Genomic DNA, 22794 nt, shown 5'->3' on the forward strand with positions numbered 1-22794 from the left:
CATCGGATCACCCACGATCGGATGCAAGGGCTGAATTCCCCCCCTCCCCCGCGCTGCTCCCCCTGGGCGCCGCTCGGAGCTGCCTCTGCCTCCCCGCGCCCGCCGGCAGCAGCGTCTGCCTCTGCCGCCCATGTGTTCGGAGCTGTACGGAATCACCACTCGTGGGAGCCGCCATGACGCTACGGGAGAGGGGGGAGACATGGGTGCCGCCATGATATTAGACGCATGCGCGGTCGCTCACGGAGCCTCTCCATTGAGAAGAATCCGGGGAGGGGGAGGAGCCGAGGCGTGACGCGACGACAAAGGGGCGGGGCTAGGCTCCGGGGCGCCGCTCCCTCCCTCCCTCCGGCCATGGCCACTGTGGATACCGAGGTGAGTGAGAGCGGCAGCGTCCATCTACCCCGGGCGGGGGAGAAGGCGGGGGGGAGGGTGGAATGGTATCACCCAGGGCCAAACAGGCTCTGTGGGAGGGGAGGAGGAGCCCTGTCCCCCGCCCGCCCCATGGTTCAGTCCAATTCCGCGCTGAGGGGAAGAATGTGGGAGCCGCTGCCATTGTGTGTGTGGGGCCCGGGACTCTGTATAACTCACACCCCTCCCCGGCTAACGAGTGGTATGGGCCATACCGGGGCCGGGGCGCCCGAGCGGCAGCAGCCATGCAGGTTCCAGGGCCCACGTGGCTGCGAGCCCGGCAGAGGCGGAATTGAGCCATGCAGCGTCGGGGGCCCGCGATGGGGGGGGGGTGAGCGCCGCGGGGGCAGTATGGGCCATTCAGTGTCCTGGGCCCACGGGGCGGGGATGAGCCGGGCAGGGGGCGGGGCAGTCACGTGGGGGCGGGGCTCGTGAGGAGCGGTCCCCCTCAGAACAGGCCTGGGGGGCCAGGGGGTGCTTGAGGGGTCGGGCCCCATGAGCATCATTGGCGCCAAGGGGGGCGGGGGCCCCATGAGCATCATTGGCGCCAAGGGGGTCGGGGGCCCCATGAGCATCATTGGCCCTGAGGGGGGCGGGGGCTCCATGAGCATCATTGGCCCTGAGGGGGGCGGGGGCTCCATGAGCATCATTGGCGCCAAGGGGGTCGGGGGCCCCATGAGCATCATTGGTGCCAAGGGGATCGGGGGCCCCATAAGCATCGCTGGCCCCAGGGTGATCTCTGGCCCCATAAGCATCTTTGGTGCCAAGGGGGTCAGGGGTCCCATGAGCATCATTGGCCCTGAGGGGGTCGGGGGCCCCATGAGCATCGCTGGTCCCAGGGTGATCTCTGACCCCATGAACTTTGTCGGCCCCAGAGTGATCTCTGGCCCCATGAGCATCATTGGCCTGAGGGGGTCAGGGGCCCCATGGGGTCATCACTGGCCCCAGGGGGGTTGCTGGCTCCAGGGGGGGTCGCTGGCTGCAGGTGTCACTGGCCCCAGGAGACCCATTTGCCAAGTAGTTGCCGACCCTAAAGCAATGGTTGAAAGCTTTCTGCTTGAAGTGCCACTAGGGACAAGCCATGCATGATTCCTGGTGGGATGTGTGGGGGTGTGAACCATGGAAGTTTGGGGGGCTGTAACTGGAGGCATGGGGGAGCCTCTGCCTTTTAGGGTGACTATGTGTCCCTGAACCCTGTGTTTAGCCCTATTCCATCCTGGCCAGGTTTATAAGAAGCAGCTCTTCATCCTGGTTTTTGTAAAACCTGCAGGCTCCGCGTCTGAAGGGTGCAGAACCTGACAGAGGGCTGATTAATCACGTGTGTGCCTCAAACACCATCCCCCGCACCCATCACATACTGACACTGGGGTGCAGGTTCTGAGGGCCCTGTCCCGGCAAGAGGAGTGAGTCCTGGGGGTCATTGACCCCAGAGCTCGCTAGGGAGCTGCATAGTGTGGACCCCAATAATTAGTTATGAAAGGAAGATTGTCTGTTTCTTACTCACTGCTGGGATTTTAAGCATCCACTAAAGGAGGAGATGATCCCTTCCCACTCCAGTGGGGACAGCTGATACCCACTTACTCTCCACACGTGCACACATTCAGGGCTTCTCTCAAGACCAGCTCCTTCTCCCCCCAAAATAACCTTGTGACTAATGTATCAGGATCATCACAGTCCCAAGTCACTCCGAGGGTACTGTGTCAATACTCTTTTGCTCTGCCCTCCCCTGCACATTGAAATCAATATCAAATTTCCCTTTTCCTCCAACTTAACCAATGACTACAATATAACCCCCCCCCATATGCACAACCAATTAATCAAGGGAGTGGTGTTTCGTTACCATGCACTCATCTCAGTTATAGGATGTGTGGAGATTTTGGAGGGTTACATTTAAAATCAATACAACCTCTTTTCAATCAAGCAAGTGAAGTTGGAGGTGGTGAAAGGGAAATAATTTTTTATTAAACAGGCCCATTCCAAATTACATTGGGGAAAATGAGCATTCAGAAAGAGCTAGTTGGCATCTTGAGCAGGAGTGGGGATGATGGGATCGTAGGAAATGGGGTAGGCAAATTTTCCATTGGAGAAAACAACTTTTGGGGCCTAGGAACTTTTAAGGTTCCACGAAAACAAAGGAGATTCCAGGCTGCTCTTTGATTACTGAGTGTGTATCCGTTGGCATCCTTTCACTTTCCCTTTGCCTGCTTGGCAGTAGTTTAGATGAAGGGGGCTCCCAGTTACTAAAGAGAATTCTTTCTCCTATGTCTGGCTTCTGGGTGTCGCCCACATGCTCAGGGCCTAACGGATCACCATATTTGGGGTTGGGAAGCAATTTTCCCTCGGTCAGATTGGCAGAGATCCTGTTTTTTTATTTTTTCCTTCCTCTGAAGCATGGGGCATGGGTCATTTGCAGGTTTAAACTACTGTAAATGGTGGATTCACTGTAGCTTGAAAGTCTTTAAATCATGATTTGAGGACTTCAGTAACTCAGCCAGAGGGTCTCGGTCCATTACAGGAGTGGGTGGGTGAGGTTCTATGACCTGCGATATGCAGGAGGTGAGACTAGATGTTCATGATGGTCCCTTCTGTCCTTAAAAGTGTGAGTTGGTGTAGCAACCTTTACGGTCAAGGTTATATTGATCAGAAAAAGGTGATGTTGAAGGACTGGAGAGCCCCCTGGGTCATAAATGGAGTTGGAGGTTGTGACATACTTTCTGTGGGAGGTGGAATGTACTGGGACTTTGTTAGAGATCTTGTCAGTCAACTCAGACCATAAAGTTTCCATCCATGAAGATTTTATTTTGACTCAACACTCGCATTCAGTTGTTTGAATGCACCGAGTCTGAAATGCTAGGGAATATATCAAATTCAAATCCAAAATCCCTGAAGGAGGTGGTGTTTGCCAGCCACCCTCACCACATGATGGCAATTAGTTATCCATTCATAGCCCTAAATATCCCAAAAGATTACATAGATTCATAGCTCTAAATGTCCCAATAAAGAAATACAGGCATCACACTGAGCGAAGATGCCTTTTGCTTGCTTTGCTGCTGAACACAAGACTAAGACTTTCCCTCAAGCTTTATTTTGAACATAGTTTCAGAATATACAAGTTGCACTGAAATGAAGAGTAAACACTAGCTTGCCGCAGTGAACAAGATTTTTCATGTGCATAAGAGAACAGACAGGATAATAATGCTATTGTATATTTATATATCAACTGGATACAAATAGCTGCTGCAGATTGATAATTGGATACATCATAGTCATATCTACTAAGCACTTAATGATCAGTAACCTCCCAACAGCCTGGCTGCACCTGACATTTCAGGTGTGCAGTTGTCTATGCTGTAACCTTTCACAGCTTTCTGGTTTAATCCTGTATCCAAAATATTGCACTGTGGCAGAGGAAATTTCAGCCTCATGTGCAATGAAGTTTGTGGCAGAGTTATGCAGATGGTAACATTAGCAGTTCTTTGTAAAATAGTTCGAAGGTGGAATGCTCAATCTAAATGCTTGTCGGGTGCGATCTTGAATTTCTCACTCAGGGAAAGCCCCCATTGACTTCAGTAGGCATTTTGCTCAAGTAAGGACCATATACATCATATTCAGTCACAATTGCAGTCTAGAGGCCTGATCCTGCTGCCCCTATTCATGACTAATAACAGTAGGGCTTTTAAAGGGGATCAGGTATTAATCTTTCTGTGTGATTTAAGAGTTCGTGTCCAGGCAATTCCATCATTTCAATACACCAAATTCTGCCTTCAGCTACAGTGGTTGATTGATGTGGCGCTCATGTAACTTGTAACTGAGGGCTCTTTCCCCATGAACGCTTTATATATAGTTTAGTCTTGCAAATAAAAATGTACACATACTGTGGGGGAAATCTCCAAGGATCTTGGCTGAGGGGCTATTCCGTATACAATTCTCTGGAGAATTGTTGAGTATTATTGCTCTGAGGGCACTGGCCTAATATCTACAGCAGTGGAACATGGAGGGTGGAGGAGAAATGGTGAGTTATTTAAATCACTATCCCAGGCCTTGGCTACACTGGCGCTTTACAGCGCTGCAACTTTCTCGCTTAGGGGTGTGAAAAAACACCCCCTTGAGTGCAGCAAGTTACAACACTGTAAAGTGCCAGTGTAAACAGTGCCCCAGCGCTGGCAGCGTGGCTCCCAGCGCTGTAAGCTAATCCCCACGGGGAGGTAGAGTACGTGCAGCACTGGGAGAGCTCTCTCCCAGCGCTGGCACCGCGACCGCACTCACACTTCAAAGCACTGCCACAGGAGTGCTCCCACGGCAGTGCTTTGGAGTTTCGAGTGTAGTCAAACCCCTAGTTTAGTCTTTTCTCCCTCTTTGTCTCCCCAGCTCCAAGAAGTTTAGGGACCAGATTCTCCCCTGATTTATACCATATGTAATCCCACTGACATCAGTAAATCAGTAAATCAGGGCAGAATATTGGAAACTGATGCAGATTTTTAGACTAGAGGGTAGCAGTTTGGTTTGTAAGGGCTAGCCCTTAGAAGGAGTAGCCCTTACATCCTGCAACTGGAATGGGAAAGCAGGGACTGACAGATCCTTCTTTGTCATCCCATGATCAATTTGTTTTGCCAGATAATAACAAAAACACTTAGCTCTTATATAACACTTATCCTTAGTAGATCTCACACCACTTTACGCAAGAGGTAAGGACCTTAGTGAAGAAATTGAGTGGGATTGGGGAATTTTGTTGTGGCCAAGAGTCGTGGTTTGTTCTTTTCTGTGTGAGCCTTGCGCTCAGAAAACAGGATATGTCTGATCTATCCTAAGTAAAGAATAAGCCTTTATAATCTAGAACAAACATGTCGACAGTGTCCACATCAGACTTCACAAATGTGTTAAGTACCTTAAGTTAAATGCCAATCCGTTAACTCTAGGGGAAAATGCCTAGAGTAATGAAGCCCGGGGTGAGGCTGGGGGCAGAAATCAGTCTTTAGCACGAACCTAAGCACTGAAAGGCAGGTTTGTTCTCCAGTGAGTACTACCTTGTGGCAAGCCTTATAGAGTGGGATTCATAGATTCTGAGGCTGGACAGGACCATTGTGATCATTTAGTGTGACCTCCTATATGACACAGGCCAGAGAATGTCTCCAAAATAATTCCTAGAGCAGATCTTCTAGAAAAACAGCCAGTCTTGATTTTAAAATGGTCGGTGATGAAGAATCCACCGCAACCCTTGGGAAATTGTTCTAATGGTTAATTACCCTCACTGTTAAAAATTTACACCTTACTTCCAGTCCGAATTTGTCTAGCTTCATCTTCCAGCCATTGGGCTGTATTACACCTTTCTCTGCCAGACTGAAGAGCCCATTATTAAATATTTGTTCCCCGTGTAGGTACTTATCGACTGTAATCAAGTCACCCCTTAATCTTTTGTTTGTTGAGCTAAATAGATTGAGCTACTTGAGACTATTACCTCAAGACAGGTTTTCCAGTCCTTTAATCATTCTTGTGGCTCTTCTCTGAGCCCTCTTTAATTTATCGACATCCTTCTTGAATTGTGGGCACTAGAACTGGATGCAGAATTCTAGCAAGGGTCACACCAGTGCCATATACAAAGGTAAAATGACCTCTCCACACCTACTCGAGATTTCCCTGTTTACGCATTCCAGGATCACATTAGCTTTTTGGCCACAGCGTCACACTGGGAGCTCATATTCAGCTTTTTATCTACCACAACCCCCAAATCTTTTTCAAAGTCACTGCTCCCTAGGATAGAATCCCCCATCCTGTAAGTATGGCCTACATTCTTTGTTTCTAGATGGATACATTTACATTTAGCCATATTTAAACGCATATTGTTTTCTTGCACCCAGTTTACCAAGCACTGTAGATCACTCTTAGTCAGTGACCTGTCCTCCATTATTTACCACTTTCCCAATTTTTGTGTCATCTGCAAAGTTTATCAGTGATGATTTTATTTTTTCTTCCAGATTATTGATAAAAATGATAAAATAGTGTAGGGCCAAGAACTGATCCCTGCGGGAACCCATTGGAAACACACCCACTCAGTAATAACTCCCTGTTCACAGCTGCGTTTTGAGACCTATCTGTAGAACCATATCTGTGCCCTGTAGTGTCTGTAGTGTACATATCCCTCCGTTTTTACACCAAGAGTAGTTCATCTGCATGGTAGCTAATGGTTCAGAGCCTAGTTAATTAACTGTCCTGCAAGTATGATACAGACAGGACCCACACAGGGGATACCTGCCTTCTTTGCTTCTCCTGTGGATGATTTTTGTTCATTACAGGTTTTTACATAAGGTTAGTTTGATTCTTTAGGTCAGTGGTCCCCAATCTTTTCTGGGTGGCAGGCGCTGGACAATGAGCCACCAAGGAGCGTGGCTGGTGTACAAGCATCCGCCGAAATGCCACGAGAAGCGGCAACATCAAGAGGTGTCACCGCTGAAATGATGCCGAAAAGCGGTGTCGCCACTAAAATGCTGATGATTTTCGGTGGCATTTCGGTGGTTTCTTGTCCACCGGCCAGTATGTGGGCGCACTTAAATGCCCCGGCGGGCGCCATGGTACCCGTGGGTACTGCGTTGGGGACCACTGCTTTAGGTCTTCAGGGGTGGGCAAATTTTTTGGCCCGAGGGCCACATCTGTGAATAGAAATTGTATGGTGAGCCATGAATGCTCACAGAATTGGGGTTGGAGGGTGGGAGGGCTCTGGTTGGGGGTGCGGGCTCCAGGGTAGAGCAGAAATGGGGAGTTCAGGATGTGGGAGGAGGCTCTGGGCTAGGGCAGGGGGTTGGGAAACAGGAAGGGGTGCAAGCTCTGACTGGGGATGTGGGCTCTGGGGTGGGGCTGAGGATGAGAGGTTTGGGGTTCAGAAGGATACTCTGGGCTGGAATTGAGGGGTTTGGAGGGCAGGAGGGGGGATCAGGGCTGGGGCAGGGGGTGTGGGGGGAGGTTCAGGTGTGCAGGATCTGGGCAACGCTTACCTCAAGCGGCTTCCGAAAGCAGCAGCATGTCCCTTCTCTGGCTCCTATGTGGAGGCGCAGTCAGGTGGCTCTGTCCGCTGCCCTGTCCGCAGGCACTGCCCCTGCAGCTCCCATTGGAATGCTGGAGGGGGCCTTTGGAGCACGTAGGAGCCAGAGAGGGGCTATGTTGTGCCTTTCGGGAGCTGCATGGTGTGGCCCCCGACCCTGTGCCCCAGCTGGAGTGCCGGAGTGGGGCCATGCCATGCCTTCCGGAAGCTGCATGGTGTAGCCCCTGATCCTGCGCCCCAGCTGGAGCGCTGGAGCGGGGCAAGCCCCAAACCCCACTCTCCAGCAGGAGCTCACTGGCCACCTTAAAAAGGCTTGCGGGCCGAATCCAGCCTGCAGGTGGTAGTTTGCCCACCCCTGCCTTAGAGTCAACAACATACTGAAGATTAAAGCTTGGGGGCCCGACTTGCTTCTTGCTCACACCAATTTTACCCAGTGCACCTGCAGGTTCATTGAGTTTGGTGGAGATCTTCCTGACTTGCACCAGCATGAGTGAGAAGAACCTCAAGCTCTGGGTCTTTTGGAAATGTGCACTTTCTAAAATGATAACTTGGGGTAAAGCTCCTCCACAGTACGTGGAGCCCAGGCAAAGCCCCTAAGGGGTGCATTTTATCTGTGATGAATAAGAAGTGGGGTATGTCCCCCCCCAGACATCTGTGTCAGGATTGTATCAGTTTGCTAGTCAAGGCATATCTTCCCAAGGCCTGTTGATGAACAAAGCTGCTGGCTCACCTGTTGTGTGATACAGTCGCCAACAGGTTCTGCAGTTTTCACCTCAACGGAATAGCCCTTAGGTAAGTTTGAAAACAAGTAGATTCCAACAAGGATGCAGTTCCTCCTGGGTCCAGAGCAGTTTCTGTGAAAACTGGTGTCTAGTTTCTGTGCTTTGAATAAACCAGCTCTAGTTAGAAATGATTTTTTCTTCTTGTAGCTGTTCATCAGTAAGATCTTTTTTTCTGGAGATGCTTTTATCTTTACAGATGATGGATGACAAGCCAACCCCATAGGGCTAGATTCTCAAGTGCTCAGCATCCACCATTGGGACCAGACTGTCCGAGAAACTCAGCACCCAGGGCTCCTGTTGTGACATGCCTGGCTAGCTTTTCAACAGAGCACCAACTTGCTGAGCACATTTGAAAGGGTAGCTTAGTGATAAAAGTCTGCCGGGCTTTGAGTCTTGCTCTTAACCCCTGAGCCCGCAAGGGTTGGGTCTGCTCTCTCAGAAGTCCCTGGAAATATGTTGTGTTGTGGATTAAGGGGCGGCATTTACTGGTTCAAGCAGGGTTTCTGTTCCCTGGCAGGAAGGACAATACTGTAATAGGCCATTGAGTGTAGGATGCAGGAAGAGCTCTGGGCAGAATGCGAAACCACTCCACATAGGTGATTTCCTCAGAGTTTCCCACTTTCAGTTTTGCAGGTGACGTGATCTCCTGTGGTTCTTTCAGTCCTGCCCTGTTCTGCCTCCTTTTCTCAGTTACTCCCGATGGCTGATATCCTCTCAGGATCCCCAGCTCACAAGTGAGGAGAGTGCTCTGCTCTGCTTGCCTAAGCCATTATTTTTAACACTTAAGCTGCTTCAGGTAAGTTAAAATAAGAAAACCTTTTGCATTTTAAATCCCCCTCTCTTTCACATGAGTGATTCAGAAGGCCATGACTTGATAGACCAAAAAAAAAGTTTTCTTCAATCTTGTTAACTTAGTAGAGTTAGCTTAATGGTAAGCCAGTGTGAGCTCGTCTACACAGGCAAAAATGGGTTTGTTTGCAGCCATGTTAGCTCTGCTTAAGGCTAAAATGTGGTCAGTTAATCCAGCTTCAGAGGTTTAAGTCTTCACTGGGGGGAGAAAAGGTATTTTTGTCTTTTTGTCTGTTTGTTTACCTCCTTAGCTAACATGGTAAGATCCTAATGTGGACAAGGCAGTTGGTAGTTTTTGCACGTTAGCACGTCACAGTAGACTCTGTGGGGATGCCTTGGCTTTACTCATCCCACTAACAAGCATGAAAATTACCAACTGCCTTGTCTTTGTTAGGTGCTAGTAAACCACCTTTTTTCCTAATGTGGATGCTCCCAATGGGGCTTTAATCATGTTAAACTAGCACCATTTTCTGCCCATATAGACAAACCCAAAGCTACAATACATTCAGCTAATATGAGTTCAAATGTGTTAGCCTGTGTATTAAGGAGCATTAAAAGAGGGCTTTTCAATTGCTTTAAGCTAATTCAATTGAGCAAACAAGATTGAAGAAAGCCCCAGTTATGCCCATCAAAACAGAGCCTAGGAGGTCTGATAAACCCGCCAACAAGTGAGAAATATCCTTCCCTGAGGATTGCTTGCATTCTTAAAGCTATATTTTGGGCCCCCTCCTTACCATCCTGCAGTTTGTTTCTATATTACATTTGTTTGAGTCTAAATTTGAATGTAGTTTGGTTCCACGGCATGACACATTGCAGAGGATTTCCTGCTGCTCTGACATAACGCACAACTAACTACTGAACAAGATGAGCGTGCATGATACTGGGAGTAAACTACTTGTATGGATAAGGAACTGGATGGAGAGTAAAGACAGGCCATTCAATATTAAATTCACCCCTGTCAGAGTCTTTGCCAGGGGGATTTCTCAAGGGCAGTGATGAGTGGTAAGCAGAATGGCAAGTGGATTGGAATGGTAAATCAGTGCATTCAGGCCTAGTTCTGTCTGCATATCAATAGTCTGGAAGAAGCAGCACGGAATACAGGGAGGAAAGTTGCAGGTGGACAGCTAGGGAGGAAACAAGTGCAGAGGAAGGAGGCAACCAGGTTCTGATTGACTTGGATAGACTAGGATTATCCCCAGGTAGATGGCTATTGCTATTCTGTGGTGAGAAATGTAAAGTAACGTGAGTAAGGGCACAAATTCAAAAAGGGGTTATTGCTTCTCAGGGCAGACAGCACAACACACAGATCAGGAAAAGGATTTTGGGCTCATAGTGAATAGATCACCCAAAACCATCAGCACAGAATTTGGGGCTGAATGAATAGATAGCGGTAATATTGGTGCCCAAAGGCTACAATGACAGGCACTTTAGAGACAGACAGCTGGGTTTGGAAAGAAGGTATTTTAGCACAGTGCAGGAAATCAGTGATTCTGTATGTGGTGAGATGTGCTCATTGGTGGTTGTGTTTTGATTAAAAAAGGAAGGGGACACAGGGATTCTTCCACGTGTGGAGAACGAATAATACAGAGTAGCAAGAATTAATCTTTTGACCGTGGCTATACAGAGAGCCATGGGGGACCCAGGACTGAAATGAGGCTACCTCAGTGAGGCGCTAATGGTGACTTTTGTATGACTTGAAGAGAACAGAAATGCTGTGTGCTTCAACCCTGTTTAGAGTATGATGAAAGGTGTATTTGTAAAACCTATTGGCTTAGATGTTTTAACTAACACATTTTAAACCTCTAGTACAGAGAGGGGAAGTTGTATTTTAATGCATATTAGTTGGTCGAGAGGAATCCTAAGTTTCCCGTTACTGTTCACTTTGAGCTGCTAATATGTTAAAATACAAATTGCAGTGTTGCCAACTCTTACGACATTTGGTGTTTTTCCCCCGAGCTCCAGCTTCTGGAGTCATGTGATTATGTGAGAATCTTCTTTCTTTCTTAGATTTTTCTGCGTGGATGGTAAGGGAGTTGAGTTATAATCCAGGTTAATTGTGCAGCGTAGACATACCCTATTTGGGTGCTTAACTCTCTTGGGTTTTCAGAGGGGCCTGAAGAAGTACTGGGTCTGGGAATTTTGAGGGGTCTGTTAGGTGCAAGGGGTAGTTACAAAACTGCAAACTGTCAAAAGTGGTTAGTGGAAACCACGTGGCCTGTCAAGGTAATCCGCTGGCGGGCTGCGGGCCACCCGCCACTGGTTTAAACAATCTGTAAAAGGTGTTAAAGAAGTATATAGAGAGTAAAATGTTGACGGTCATGGGCACCGACTAGTTTATCTAGTTCTATCTGGCGTCCTATTGTACTATAACTTTTTATGTAAAGATGTCCAGATTGCTAGAGCATAGATCCTGAGTCTAAATAATGTGTTAATTGAGGGGCATAATAAATATTTGATAAACTAAATCAGCATCTTGAATGCTTTGCACCCACAGACAGGCTCCTACCAAGATACTAGGAGTTTTTAATCAAATGCATGTAAATAATAGTCATTGTCAATTAGTCTGAGTTCTAACTATTAAGGGAGTGTGATTTCCTTGCACGTGAAATTTACTTTGTGGTCCTTGCAATGGGAGAGGTGTTTTTTAACACCACGCCAGGTTGCAGTGTTACAGTTTGATGCTTATAAGATTCTTTAAAAAGCAAATCTCTTTCAAGTCCAAACCTTTGTTGTTCATAAGCAAATGTCTTATAGGATTTAGAGGCTTCACTTAGAATATTTCAACTTCCCTCCAAAACATTGAGTATAAACAACTAACACTTTTTTAAAAAGTAGACCTCACCTATACAAAGCTAGGTGCAATATTTACTTTTCCTATTGTTCCTTCATGTGCAGATGGTAATTAATACTGAGATGTGCTACCAGTATTTCAACAAGAAGCTCGCACAAAGCCTTTCACCCTTGGTGACAAGCACTGTGACCTTGGGGTGCATGTGCTTGCAGAGAGGAGAAGTCGTGTTGTCTGTCTGTCTGTTTTACTCTTCGAACTAAAACACAAGGAGGCAGTACCACTAGCCCAGCAAATTTATATTCAGTGCATTTGCTGGAAATGTTTATGCTTTGGTCCATGAAGAATGTACAGCGTATAGAGAGAGTCCAACTTACATCATTTGAAATGGTGGAGAAAGTGTAAGTTTGTTCCCTCAGTGTGTTTTGATTTTTCCAGACACTGTCTTTAGTTCGGTGTCCATCTTACGAGTTGGAGACTGTCACAACCGTAGCCCCAGCAGGTCTGGTTTCTCTCAACACAAATATGGGGCACTGTGCTTACTCTGAACGTTTGGAATCAGCCTGTTGTGTATTTGATAGCATCCTCTCCCAAACAGGATACCCTAGATCCTGCTGACACGGCTGCCCTGCTGGTTTCCTAACAGTTCCAGCCTTCTCCCTGATGCAGTGTGATGTTTATAGCAAAGTGTTTTTAATCATTCATGGCTCATTGATTTAATTTATTTTCAAAGTCTTTGTTACTGGACTGAGAATGCCGGGAAGATGTTGAAAGACACATTTATCCTGCTCCGACTCCCATATGGTATTAGACCAGACTTTCAATGAGTGCTTTGGGATGAAAATACCCCTTGGTTGTGCATCTGTACTAATAGGTATACCTCCTGTTGTTGTTATTGTGGTGGTTTATTTGTATTGTGGTAGTGGCTAGAGGCCCTGGTTAGTAATCAGGGACCTTTGTGCTAGGTGCTGTACACAAATATAACACAGAGTTGGCTCCTGCCCTTTGCAGTTTAAGGGTCTGTAGCTATACTGCAGAAAAAGGTGTGTTCTTAACCCAGGTTCGCTAGCCCCCGTTAGGTAACTCAGCTTCAAATAGCAGTGAAGGCTTTTAACTCGGGTTAGCAATTGGAGTTAAAGCCTGTGGGTTGAACTGGAGCTGGTAACTCAAGTTAAAATCCGAGGTGTGTGTCGTCACTGCTATTTTAGCCTAGCTTTGCTAACCTGAGTGAAAGATACACCTTTTTTTTTTGCAGTGTAGACATACCCAATGTTTGACCCCATCTCACTGTAGTATTGTCACAGATTCTGCAGTCTGGTTAGAAAGGAAAAGATTGCAAGGAGATGGAGTTTGCCTCACCTGACCTACAAGCCAGGTACAAGAGGCCCTGTCATGGGCACATATTTAGATATTAAGCACTCACAGAGACCTGAACAGTTTTTTCAAGTGACAGAAGCTCCCTCATCACCAGTGAGAATGGAGCGATCCATAATTACTGCTTGATGCAACAATACCTTTTTTTTTAAAGGATAACAGTCAGTGACATGCAGGCCTGTGGTTCCCCTCTTATTTCTGTGATGAGTTATATGTCTGAGCTTGCACTGGATTGACCTTGCTAATGCTGCCACTGATCATTGCCAAAGCACAGAGTCCATGTTGGGGCATTGGAGAACATTCCTCCCCTGGCTTTGCTGGGAATTCATTAGCATTTTCTTGCTACTATATTATTAATAAAGCGAATTTCTATAGCACTGTAATTGGTGCTTTGCAAATGAAGAGTAGGAACTGTTTGCTTCCTCAAGAATTTCTGGTCTGTGTTTTCTACAGGAAGTAAAATATTGAGAAGCTGACTATGCTTCTGAGTACTGAAAGAAAAACCACATTTGTCTTCTCTGTATAAGAAGATGGCCAGCTTCAAGGCTGGTCGCTAGTGGTGAATGTAAAGATGCATGAGTAAAGACCCGCAAACTTGCTCTGTGCTGAGCTATCAGGGTGAGTCAATGGGAGTTCTGTGCAGGCAGAGCCCCTAAGACAGAGGGCTGCACTTCCTGGGTTGTCAACAAAGGCCAGAACAGTGAACTAAAAATGTTCCTGGGATCTGATCCTGCACCCTGGACGCTTTGCCATTGACTTCATTGGGAGTGGGATTGGCCCCTAGTACGTTTAAGCATTCAACAGTTTATAACAAAATTTGATCTTTTTCTCTTCAAGTTTTAATACAGAGGCCTTGGAAACTTCCAAGGAAGATCTGGTTGGCTGAGCCTGATTATGAGCTTTAGAATTTCTCTCAACTAAAAAGCAGCTGTGTCTGAAATGTATTAGTTGACTCGTTAAATCCAACATGTCCAAAATTCTGCTAATTGCCCTTGTATCATCGCTACATTGCTTTAGGCTTTGGCTACACTGGCGCTTTACAGCGCTGCAACTTTCTCGCTCAGGGGTGTGAAAAAACACACCCCTGAGTGAAGCCAGTTACAGCGCTGCAAAGCGCCAGTGTAAACAGTGCCCCAGCGCTGGAAGCGCGGCTCCCAGCGCTGCAAGCTAATCCCCACGGGGAGGTGGAGTACGTGCAGCGCTGGGAGAGCTCTCTCCTAGCGCTGGCGCTGCGACCACACTCTCACTTCAAAGCGCTGCCGCGGGAGTGCTCCCGCGCCAGCGCTATGGAGTTTCGAGTGTAGCCAAGCCCTCTGTCTATTGCGAACACACACTGCCCTTGCAATCTGTAGTGCAGTGTCTCAACATCCAGCCATGCACAAGCAGCAGCCGGCACATCTGTAGAGGAGGTGGTGATGTACTGCTCTCTGTGAATTTGCTATTTTATGTCAATAAGTTGGATTTATTTATTATTGCATATATAAGTCCAGATCTGTGTATTTTGCAATTGGCATAGTCTGCTGAGGACAAGTATGCTTCTGTACCAGTTGTTTTCTAGTTCGGTGAGCACTAGCAGGCTGCTTCTCTTTCTTTGACACTGAGCAAGTCACTTAAACCCTTCTTTATAGACGTGGATGGGTGGCATGGGCAGGGAACTGGGAGTCAGATGTCTAAAGTGCTAATCTAATGGGGAGAAAGTATGGTTTTGTAGCTATGGCCTGGGACTGGCCACTGGCCGAGCTGTGTTCTGTTCTCTGATCTGCCACAGCCTTCCTCTGTGATTGGGGCAAGTGATTTAATCTCTGTCTCCCTGCCTCCATTTTGTATCTGTAAAATGGGGACAATGCTACTGACTAATCACAGAGGGGCTTTATTTATGTATATACCTAAATTGCTTTGAGATCTGTAAATGGAAGGTGCTATAGAAGTGCAAATCATTATTATTGTTAGTTATTAGTCCGCCTTCCTCTGCAGCTGACTGAAAGTCACTTAGCTGAAATTTTCACAAAGAGTCACAGGTTTTTTGTGCTTCAGTTTTTGGCTGGGACACCTTGGGCCTGATTTCCAGAAGCACTCAACATCCACAGCTCTGATCAGGGTCAGCGGAAGCTGCAGATGCTCCGCTCCTCTGCATGGAGGCTCTAGGTATGTGAATTGGGGTACTCAGAATCTGAACCATCCAACTTGGAGCCCCCTTTTGAAAATGCTGGCCTTAATCTCTCTGTGTTTCTGTAAAATGAGGATAATAATATATCCCTGCCTCTGAGGGGTGCTGTGAGGATTGGGTAGTTTATGTCTTCCAAGCACTTTGAAGGAGAAAAGAGCTACAGAAGTGATAAGTATTCTCATTGGCTTCTTAAGTTAACTATTAAAAAAACCTTTACAAATATGGTAGCTACTACACATTCTTTATATACCCTTTTTAACATTGATCATTAAAAACAAACAAACAGAATTAGCTCTGAAATATTCAGTGATTTTTTTCCAGGGTAGCTTGAGAAATTATGTATAGAAAAGTGTCACTTTGAATGGATGATTGTTCAAGTAGCTATTTCTTTACCATTCCAGTTTCAAATGCTTCTTTCAAAGAGTACAAGACGATTGCACCCAAAGACCATAACCATTGTAAAAAGCTGTATACCACTGATCAATGTAACCTCTTTCTGCATAGAATAAAGGGCCTAATATTTTTAGCATGAGTTCACAGTACTTCCTTTTATTCTAAGGGTGGCAAAATTGTGCATTACTCAACTTCATGTTCAGTTTAGCTGAAATTCAGAGCAGAGCACTATTGTGCATTGGTCTTACAATTTAAATTATAATGGACCAGCAGGTCTACTATAGTCAAGGGCTAAACCAGCTTTCTCTTTAAAGCTGGTCTCTTCTAAGTGCTCTAACATCTGCACGGTTACTTGAATAGCCTTGAGATTGGGTGTGACTCCTGGGGGTGCAGGATAGGGTCAGTGATCCAAATCTTACTGAAGTCTTATTCTCAGTTAGAAAGGTTTTGCTCTGGCCTTCTCTGCAGGGGTTCTGTTTCAGCTTTTGTGAAGTAATACTGTGTAATGCAAGTACAAGTTAAATTGCATGTAAGGAACACTAACCAGGGTTGGGTTTTTTGCAAGACAGCATTTGAGCTTTTTAAGAAATTGGACGTACTTGACCCAAGTAAAGGAACTCTTGGATCTGAAAGGCAATGTTAGGTTACCCATTAGTTCTTTGGGTTGGCAGACACACACGGGTAAACAGGTCTGTTCAGAGCATAGTAATCCAGGGAATGTCAGAAGCAGGCCACCTTTGGAGTCTGTGTTCATTCTGTAAAGAGGTTTCCAGGAGACGCAGTCATTTCCCCAGCTGCTTTCTACAACTGTATTTGAATCATTGTTTATATTTTTTGCCCCAGGAACCTCAAGATGATGATGTCCACAGTCTGATCTCAGAGCTAACTGTTTATTCACCCACATACTGTCATTTTCTAGGTTACATTTCACCTCCCCATACGCTCACAGCTGCATTGTGGTACAAACTTTGCAAGCTGTGATGACTGTCTTCCTTGAAACTAGATGCTGTCTTTTGGCTGGGCACCTGGGGTTGGTAGGGGGTTGGAGAAGCAATTATAATCTGTCCCCTCTCCAGTGAATACTTTGGGTCACCTCTGTGACAATTGCAGCCTCTTCTAGGACAGGGGACCAAATGTCACTTGTAAACTATCTCCTATGCTATCAGCACAGCATGGGATTTGTGACTGAGCCATGTGACCTGCCCCTGGCCAAAGATTTCCCATGGAAACACAGCTCAAAGTGTGAATAAAAAACAGGGTATTTCTTAAAACGTTAAGGTGTAGGTCTAAGCTTGGTGGGGGTGGGGACTGCACACTACCGAGTTTTGCACTCTATAAATACATGACAGTGACAGACAGGTAGGGCCTGATCTCGCAGGCACTGAGGCACTTGAGTAGCAGTTATGACTGTGCCTTGGGGCGTGTCTACACTGCAGCCACTATAGCAGCACAGGTATGGCACAGCTTTGCTGCTGTAGTGTAGCTGCTTCCTATGTCGACGGAAGGGTTTTTTTCTCTCAGTGTAGGCTGTCCACCTCTCGAAGAGGCAGAAGAGTCCTTCCGTCAACTTAGCCATGCCAGCACTGGGAATTAGGTCAATCTAACCACAGTGCTTAGGATGTGAAATTTTTTACAGTGACATAGCTAGGTTGGTCTGAATTTTAGGTGGAGACCAGGCCTTAACGTTCACTGGATCAGGCCTATAGAGAACGCTAAAGCCCAGTGGCCTAATGGCTAAAATACCAACTTCCTAAATTAGGGATTGTGAGTTTGAATGCCAGCTGGCCTAAGGGAATATTTTCAGCTACACGTTGTTGGCTTTCAATCACATGCTGTTGGGTTTAATGCAGGGACCACTGGATGAAATGTGAGACTAAGATCACAATGGTTCTTCTGGACCTTAAAATCCATAAGTATAAGGTACATGGCAAGGGTAAGAGTGAACAGTACAGAGTGAAGGCTTGTGTACGCATAGCTTTTGTACCGCTCTAAATATGTCAGTTTCAAAACTGCTGTTGGTATCCTGATACAACCCCTAGTGTGGATGCAGTTTTATCAGTTAAAGGTGGTTGTACCAGTATAATTTATTCCTGTAAATGTACAGGAATAGGCCGTATTGATACAAGCGCCTTTATGCCAGCATAGCTGCATTCCCATTGGGGGTTGTCCCAGTATAAATATTTCATTATAAAGCCCCCCCTCAACCGAAATAGTATTGGTACAAAACCTGTGCGTAGACCAGGGTGAAATCTGATCAGACCCTTGGGTTCATTTTCGTTCTCGCACCCTTTCAGGACAGTCGTTGTCTTTGCCCGGGTTTTCACTCGTCAAGATGAAACGATGAGAAATGTTTGTATAATCTGTAGAAGAGCTAGTGCTTAGCTCCCAGAGCTGGAGCCCAATCCAGAGCTTGCTTGCATTGCATACTGGGTAAACGATGCATTGTTGAACAAGAGAGATGCTCCCGGAAGAAGGTGTAAGCAAGGTCCCACGCAGGAGGTTCCTTTAAGTTGCGAGCCTTTCGGAGCACTGGACCTGCTCTGTGTTTGGCCCTGATCTCCCACTGTCTGACACCTTGCACGTTTACAGCACGGTACACATGAATACTAACAGATACTAGGGAGGGCCCGGGCATTGTTGGTAAATTGTTTAAAGGGGCTCAATTCAAAGCCCACTGAAGTCAATGGCAGCTGTTCCACTGCCTCCTATGGGCTTTGGATCAAGCCCAAGGTCAGGAGATGTTAAAAGTTTAGGGCCAAATCCTGAAGTTCTTACTCGGGTCTGAATTCCCATTGGCTGCATTGGGAGATGTGGCTATTAACAACTGTACACTTTGACCCTTTTTGTCTTCTTTCCAGTGCTAAGCAATTGGTCAGTTTCTAATTCCATGACTGTGAGCCACTTTACTTAACCTTTCTGCCTCTGTTTCTTCTGCTGTGAGATTGGGATAATAAGGCTTGCCTACATTGCCGGCAGGGTTGTTAGTGCTAGTTCGGTAACATGCATACAGGGCTTTGAAATATAAAGGGCTGTTTGACGGCTAAATAGTGTTATTAGCTTGAGCTATGGATAGCTCTGTATTCAGTAAGCCTGCAGATTCATTTTTACAAGCCCCTGTGCAAGAGTATTTGTCTTTCCTACGTTCTGCTGAACCACTTGTGACCTTGAGGTTTTTTGCCTTCCTCCAAAGCGTGTGTGTGTGCGGGTCACTTGCCAAGGTTATCTGGGTCTATCTCACTCAGTCGTTTCCCTGCCATTGCAGGGGCCTCTGGCACTGGTGCATCTTGGTCCCTCCTGTTTTCTGCCTGTGACACATCATAGTCTAGTCTCCTGTGGGCTGTGATATGGTCTCATTTGGGTGGTTGGGTTTAGTGGGCAGATGCTGGGTGGGGTTGGTGGCTGTGATATACAGGAGGTCGAACTAGATGATCTGGTCACCTCTTCTGGCCTCAAACTCTTATCACTTATCTAGAACTGGGGAGTGCTATTCTCTGTTCACAGTTGCACCATGGTAACCCCATGGACTTCACTGGACCTCCTCTTCCTTTACATTTAGGTAAGTGAGGGGAGAATCAGGCCCTAAGATTTACTTTTCAATCCTCAGAAGCACCATTACCTTGAGCAACAATTTGTTTCTCTGCAGAGACAGAAAACAAAGCAAGACTTGGAACAATAAGTCCCAAATGAGTGTATGACGTCCATGGATTCTGAGGATCATCCCCATATTCCAAATTTTTCCAGAATCAAAACTCTTATCACAGATAACATGCCACAAGGAACCACAACTACAGTGGTCTGATTTTGGCAATAGGCTGTAGCTTTATCATGTAATTGCACAGAACACCCCAATAGATAGTCCTTGCAGATAGAACCATCTAAATCCAGCTTGGGTCCAACCTTTCTGGAGATGATTGTAGCAGCAGTACACAGGCTCTGAGCCAGCCTGCATGATTAATGTTCTACAAAATGCCTATATTAATGCAAGCAATTGGGACACCCCGATAATGGAAGAGCCCTGGTAGATAACTGGGATCTAGTCATATCCCGCTGGGTGATTAGTATTAACTCCCCTGCGTAATGCCCTTCCTGGATTTAGGCTGAACCACAAGTGTCCTATCAGAAATACTTCCATGAAGCCTCCCCCTGCAAGGATAACCCACTACAAAACCCAAGTAGCAGTTTGCTTAGGTGGCACTCCAGCTCCAGCTCCAGCTCCAGCTCCCTCACCCAATGCACCGATGCACACACTACCAGCTAAAAACATTTAACCCCACAATGGTACGTCCAGGCTGAGCATATCAGTGGATCACGGAGCGCTGCAACACATCAGGACAGAACAGCCCAGAGCAATGATAAGGAATTCCCACCTAATGCTGAGCCATGTTGCCACAAACCACAGGTGGTGTGTTTCCCAACATCTCACAGGTGGTGTGTTTCCCAACTTGATCAGCTGCACCGGGATTGACGTCATCCCCATCAAATCCATTGTGGTTGGCAGTTGGTCCCCTGCTAACATCACGTTGCGAAGATAAACAGGGCCTGGCCTTTTGCCTGGGCAGAGTGGATGCAAATCACTGCCAAGTCAGAGTTGTCTGCTCACTTATGCCAGTGTGTATTCAAGGCTATGGGGAATCTGGTCCATTAAAGCCTACCCAGAGCCTTCCACCAAGTAATGTTCCCTGCAGTGCACAGTGACTGTATCTGGCTCTAGGGGAAGCAACTTGTTCCCATTTTATGTCCCTGATCTCCTCTGCAGAGAGCATCCATTGTGGTACCCGGCCAGGAGCCTTGTTTCATTTTGCTCCCATTGCTAGAATTCTTTGCTGTGACCACACATCCAAACCCAAAGAGGAATGGTTCCCAATGGCGATGGAGCTGAATAGAAATAAAGGAAGCACACCACAGGGGGCCAAGGACACCCTCATGAAAGTGCCACAAACACATCGGAAGTATGAATGGAAGATCTTCATGGCCTGCAGTTCTTCAGCCCAAATACTCCCAGAAAAACCAATGTTGCTGCCCCAGCTGTGAATGGTGGCGTCCAAATTTCCCTTGGGGTAAACCCTGGAAGACTGAGGCCTTGCAGCTGGCAGACTCATGCCATCAGGAAAAGAACTCCTTAAATTGTCAGCATTATTAATCATTTTGCAAGTTGCACATCCAGCTGATGCACTTACCCATAGAGGCTGGATATACCTGTCATGCTCTTGGTTGTCATTCATGTCTCTTCCATAGGAAAAAGGCAGCAAGTTTTACCTTGGAAAAGCAGCAGCGATTCAATGGAAAATTGTTTTGATTGATCATGTAACCGAGGAAGCTGCGACTGTTCTGTAGTGTGGTTTGTGGGATTCTGTCAGCAGGGTTGGCATTTTGTGGGTTTGCTATGGAACAGTGATAGCAGTATTGTATGCTAACCCCCCTTCCCTTTTTTTCCCTATGGTTTGCCATGATATAGAATATTAAACTAAAAAGGCATGGCTAGATGGGGTAGCAGTCATCTGCAGCAATTCTGTGGGTAAGAGGAGGAAGAGAGATCCTTGCAGACTTTGGCATGCCTTCCCACAGCTTCCTGTTGTCCCAAGCAATGATGATACAAAGAACCAAAAGCATTTCACGTAGTAAATAGATGACGACTCAATAGGCCCAGCTCCGCAGTGATTGGTTACAACAGCTCACAGTGTATAACGCACCCCATCAAGTGTATTCAGTAAGAATGATACAATTAAAGCAACTCATCTTCTGTTCTTCTGCACCTGTTTGCAGGGTTGTGGTAGCCTTACTGGTCCCTAGATAGTAGAGAGGCCGGGTGGGTGAGGTAATAGCGTCTGCTGGTGAAAGATACAAGCTTTTGAGCTTGTGCAGAGCTCTGTGTACGCTTGAAAGCATGTCCTTGTCACCAGCAGAAGCTGGCCCAATAAAAGACACCACCTCACTCACCTTGTCTCTTTGTCTTCACCTGCACGTTCTTCCCAAAGCCATGAAAGTCACTTAAAATGGAGGCCACAAGGTATAACCATCCCCTCCCCTACTAAATGCCTGCATTTTATCGGGTGAGTGATTTTGGTGTCCCAGTCAGTGAAGATGCTGCAGTAAAGCATATGTTATAGTAAGGGGTTGATCCTGCTTCCATTGGATTTAGTGGTAACCTTCCTATTAATGGGAGTGGTATTAAGCCCCAAATCCCTGCTTGTCTTCATCACCCAAGGAGTCCATTGAGGTCAGTGGGGCTACTCATGTAGTTCAGATTTGGTCCTAATCATTATAAAAACGATTAAGCTCATGTGAAGCAAGGTGGGGGCCTTACCCCTCCCCCGATTCCATGCCTGCTCTGCAACTTGCAGGTTTCCCCACTTCCTCTCCTGCAGTAAGACTTGACACAGAGGAAACTGTCTCACCGTCTCCAGTAACAGGAGCAGAAGGAAAGTAACTATTACGATTTGTATTGTCGGAGCATCCATGGGTCTTAATAATGGATTGTGCTAGGTGCTGTACAAATGCATGGTTTTTATACTCCTGCAGCACCAGGAGATCCTGCTCAGGGATTGTGGTAGGCTTTCTTTGTAGTGGCTTAGTGCCCAGCAAATCATACAAACTAGCCCTGTTCCTTGTCCTGCAAAGGTACCTTTTAAAAGTCATCTGCATCTGATAGCATAACAAGCTGTCTTGAATCTTCAGAGGGGGGCTGGTGCTCCTCTTACTGGCACTTCGTTGGTACCTGTGTTAAACTCCCCGTTGACTTGGAAGAACAGAGAAGTGAGTTTCCATAAGATCAACAGGAATATTGATTTTATTGGATTTAAAACCACTGCTGAATTTAAAGAAGAGAAAAGTACCTGAGTTTTGCAGGGATGGTGCCATTAAACATACCCTTATCTGTAAGCTCTGGGGTTCCGCTAAAGCGTTAAATGGATTCATAGTCATTAAGGTTTGAATGGTAAACATTTCACAAGGGCCACTCCATTCTGCTCTTGCCTTGCAACTAATTATACTAAACAGATTC

The 22794-nt window shown here is 46.5% G+C and overlaps 1 protein-coding gene across 5 annotated transcripts in view; it reads left to right on the forward strand.

Annotated features, from left to right (window-relative positions):
- The first annotated feature begins 300 nt into the window (after window positions 1-300).
- Window positions 301-22794, forward strand: part of EHMT1 (euchromatic histone lysine methyltransferase 1) — a 163719-nt gene continuing 141225 nt past the window's right edge. For 3 of the 5 annotated variants that reach the window (XM_075060610.1, XM_075060617.1, XM_032765224.2), the window contains exons 1-2: window positions 301-372; window positions 8849-9019. Coding sequence is in view for 1 of the 5 variants with exons in the window: in XM_075060608.1 (XP_074916709.1) it covers window positions 352-372 (21 nt within the window). In the remaining 4 variants the exon portion in view is untranslated. The remainder of the gene's footprint in view (window positions 373-8848; window positions 9020-22794) is intronic. The other 2 variants (XM_075060611.1, XM_075060608.1) reach the window with 2 other exon arrangements.

The sequence above is a fragment of the Chelonoidis abingdonii genome, chromosome 24 (assembly GCF_003597395.2).
Source record: "Chelonoidis abingdonii isolate Lonesome George chromosome 24, CheloAbing_2.0, whole genome shotgun sequence".
Taxonomy (NCBI): domain Eukaryota; kingdom Metazoa; phylum Chordata; order Testudines; family Testudinidae; genus Chelonoidis; species Chelonoidis abingdonii.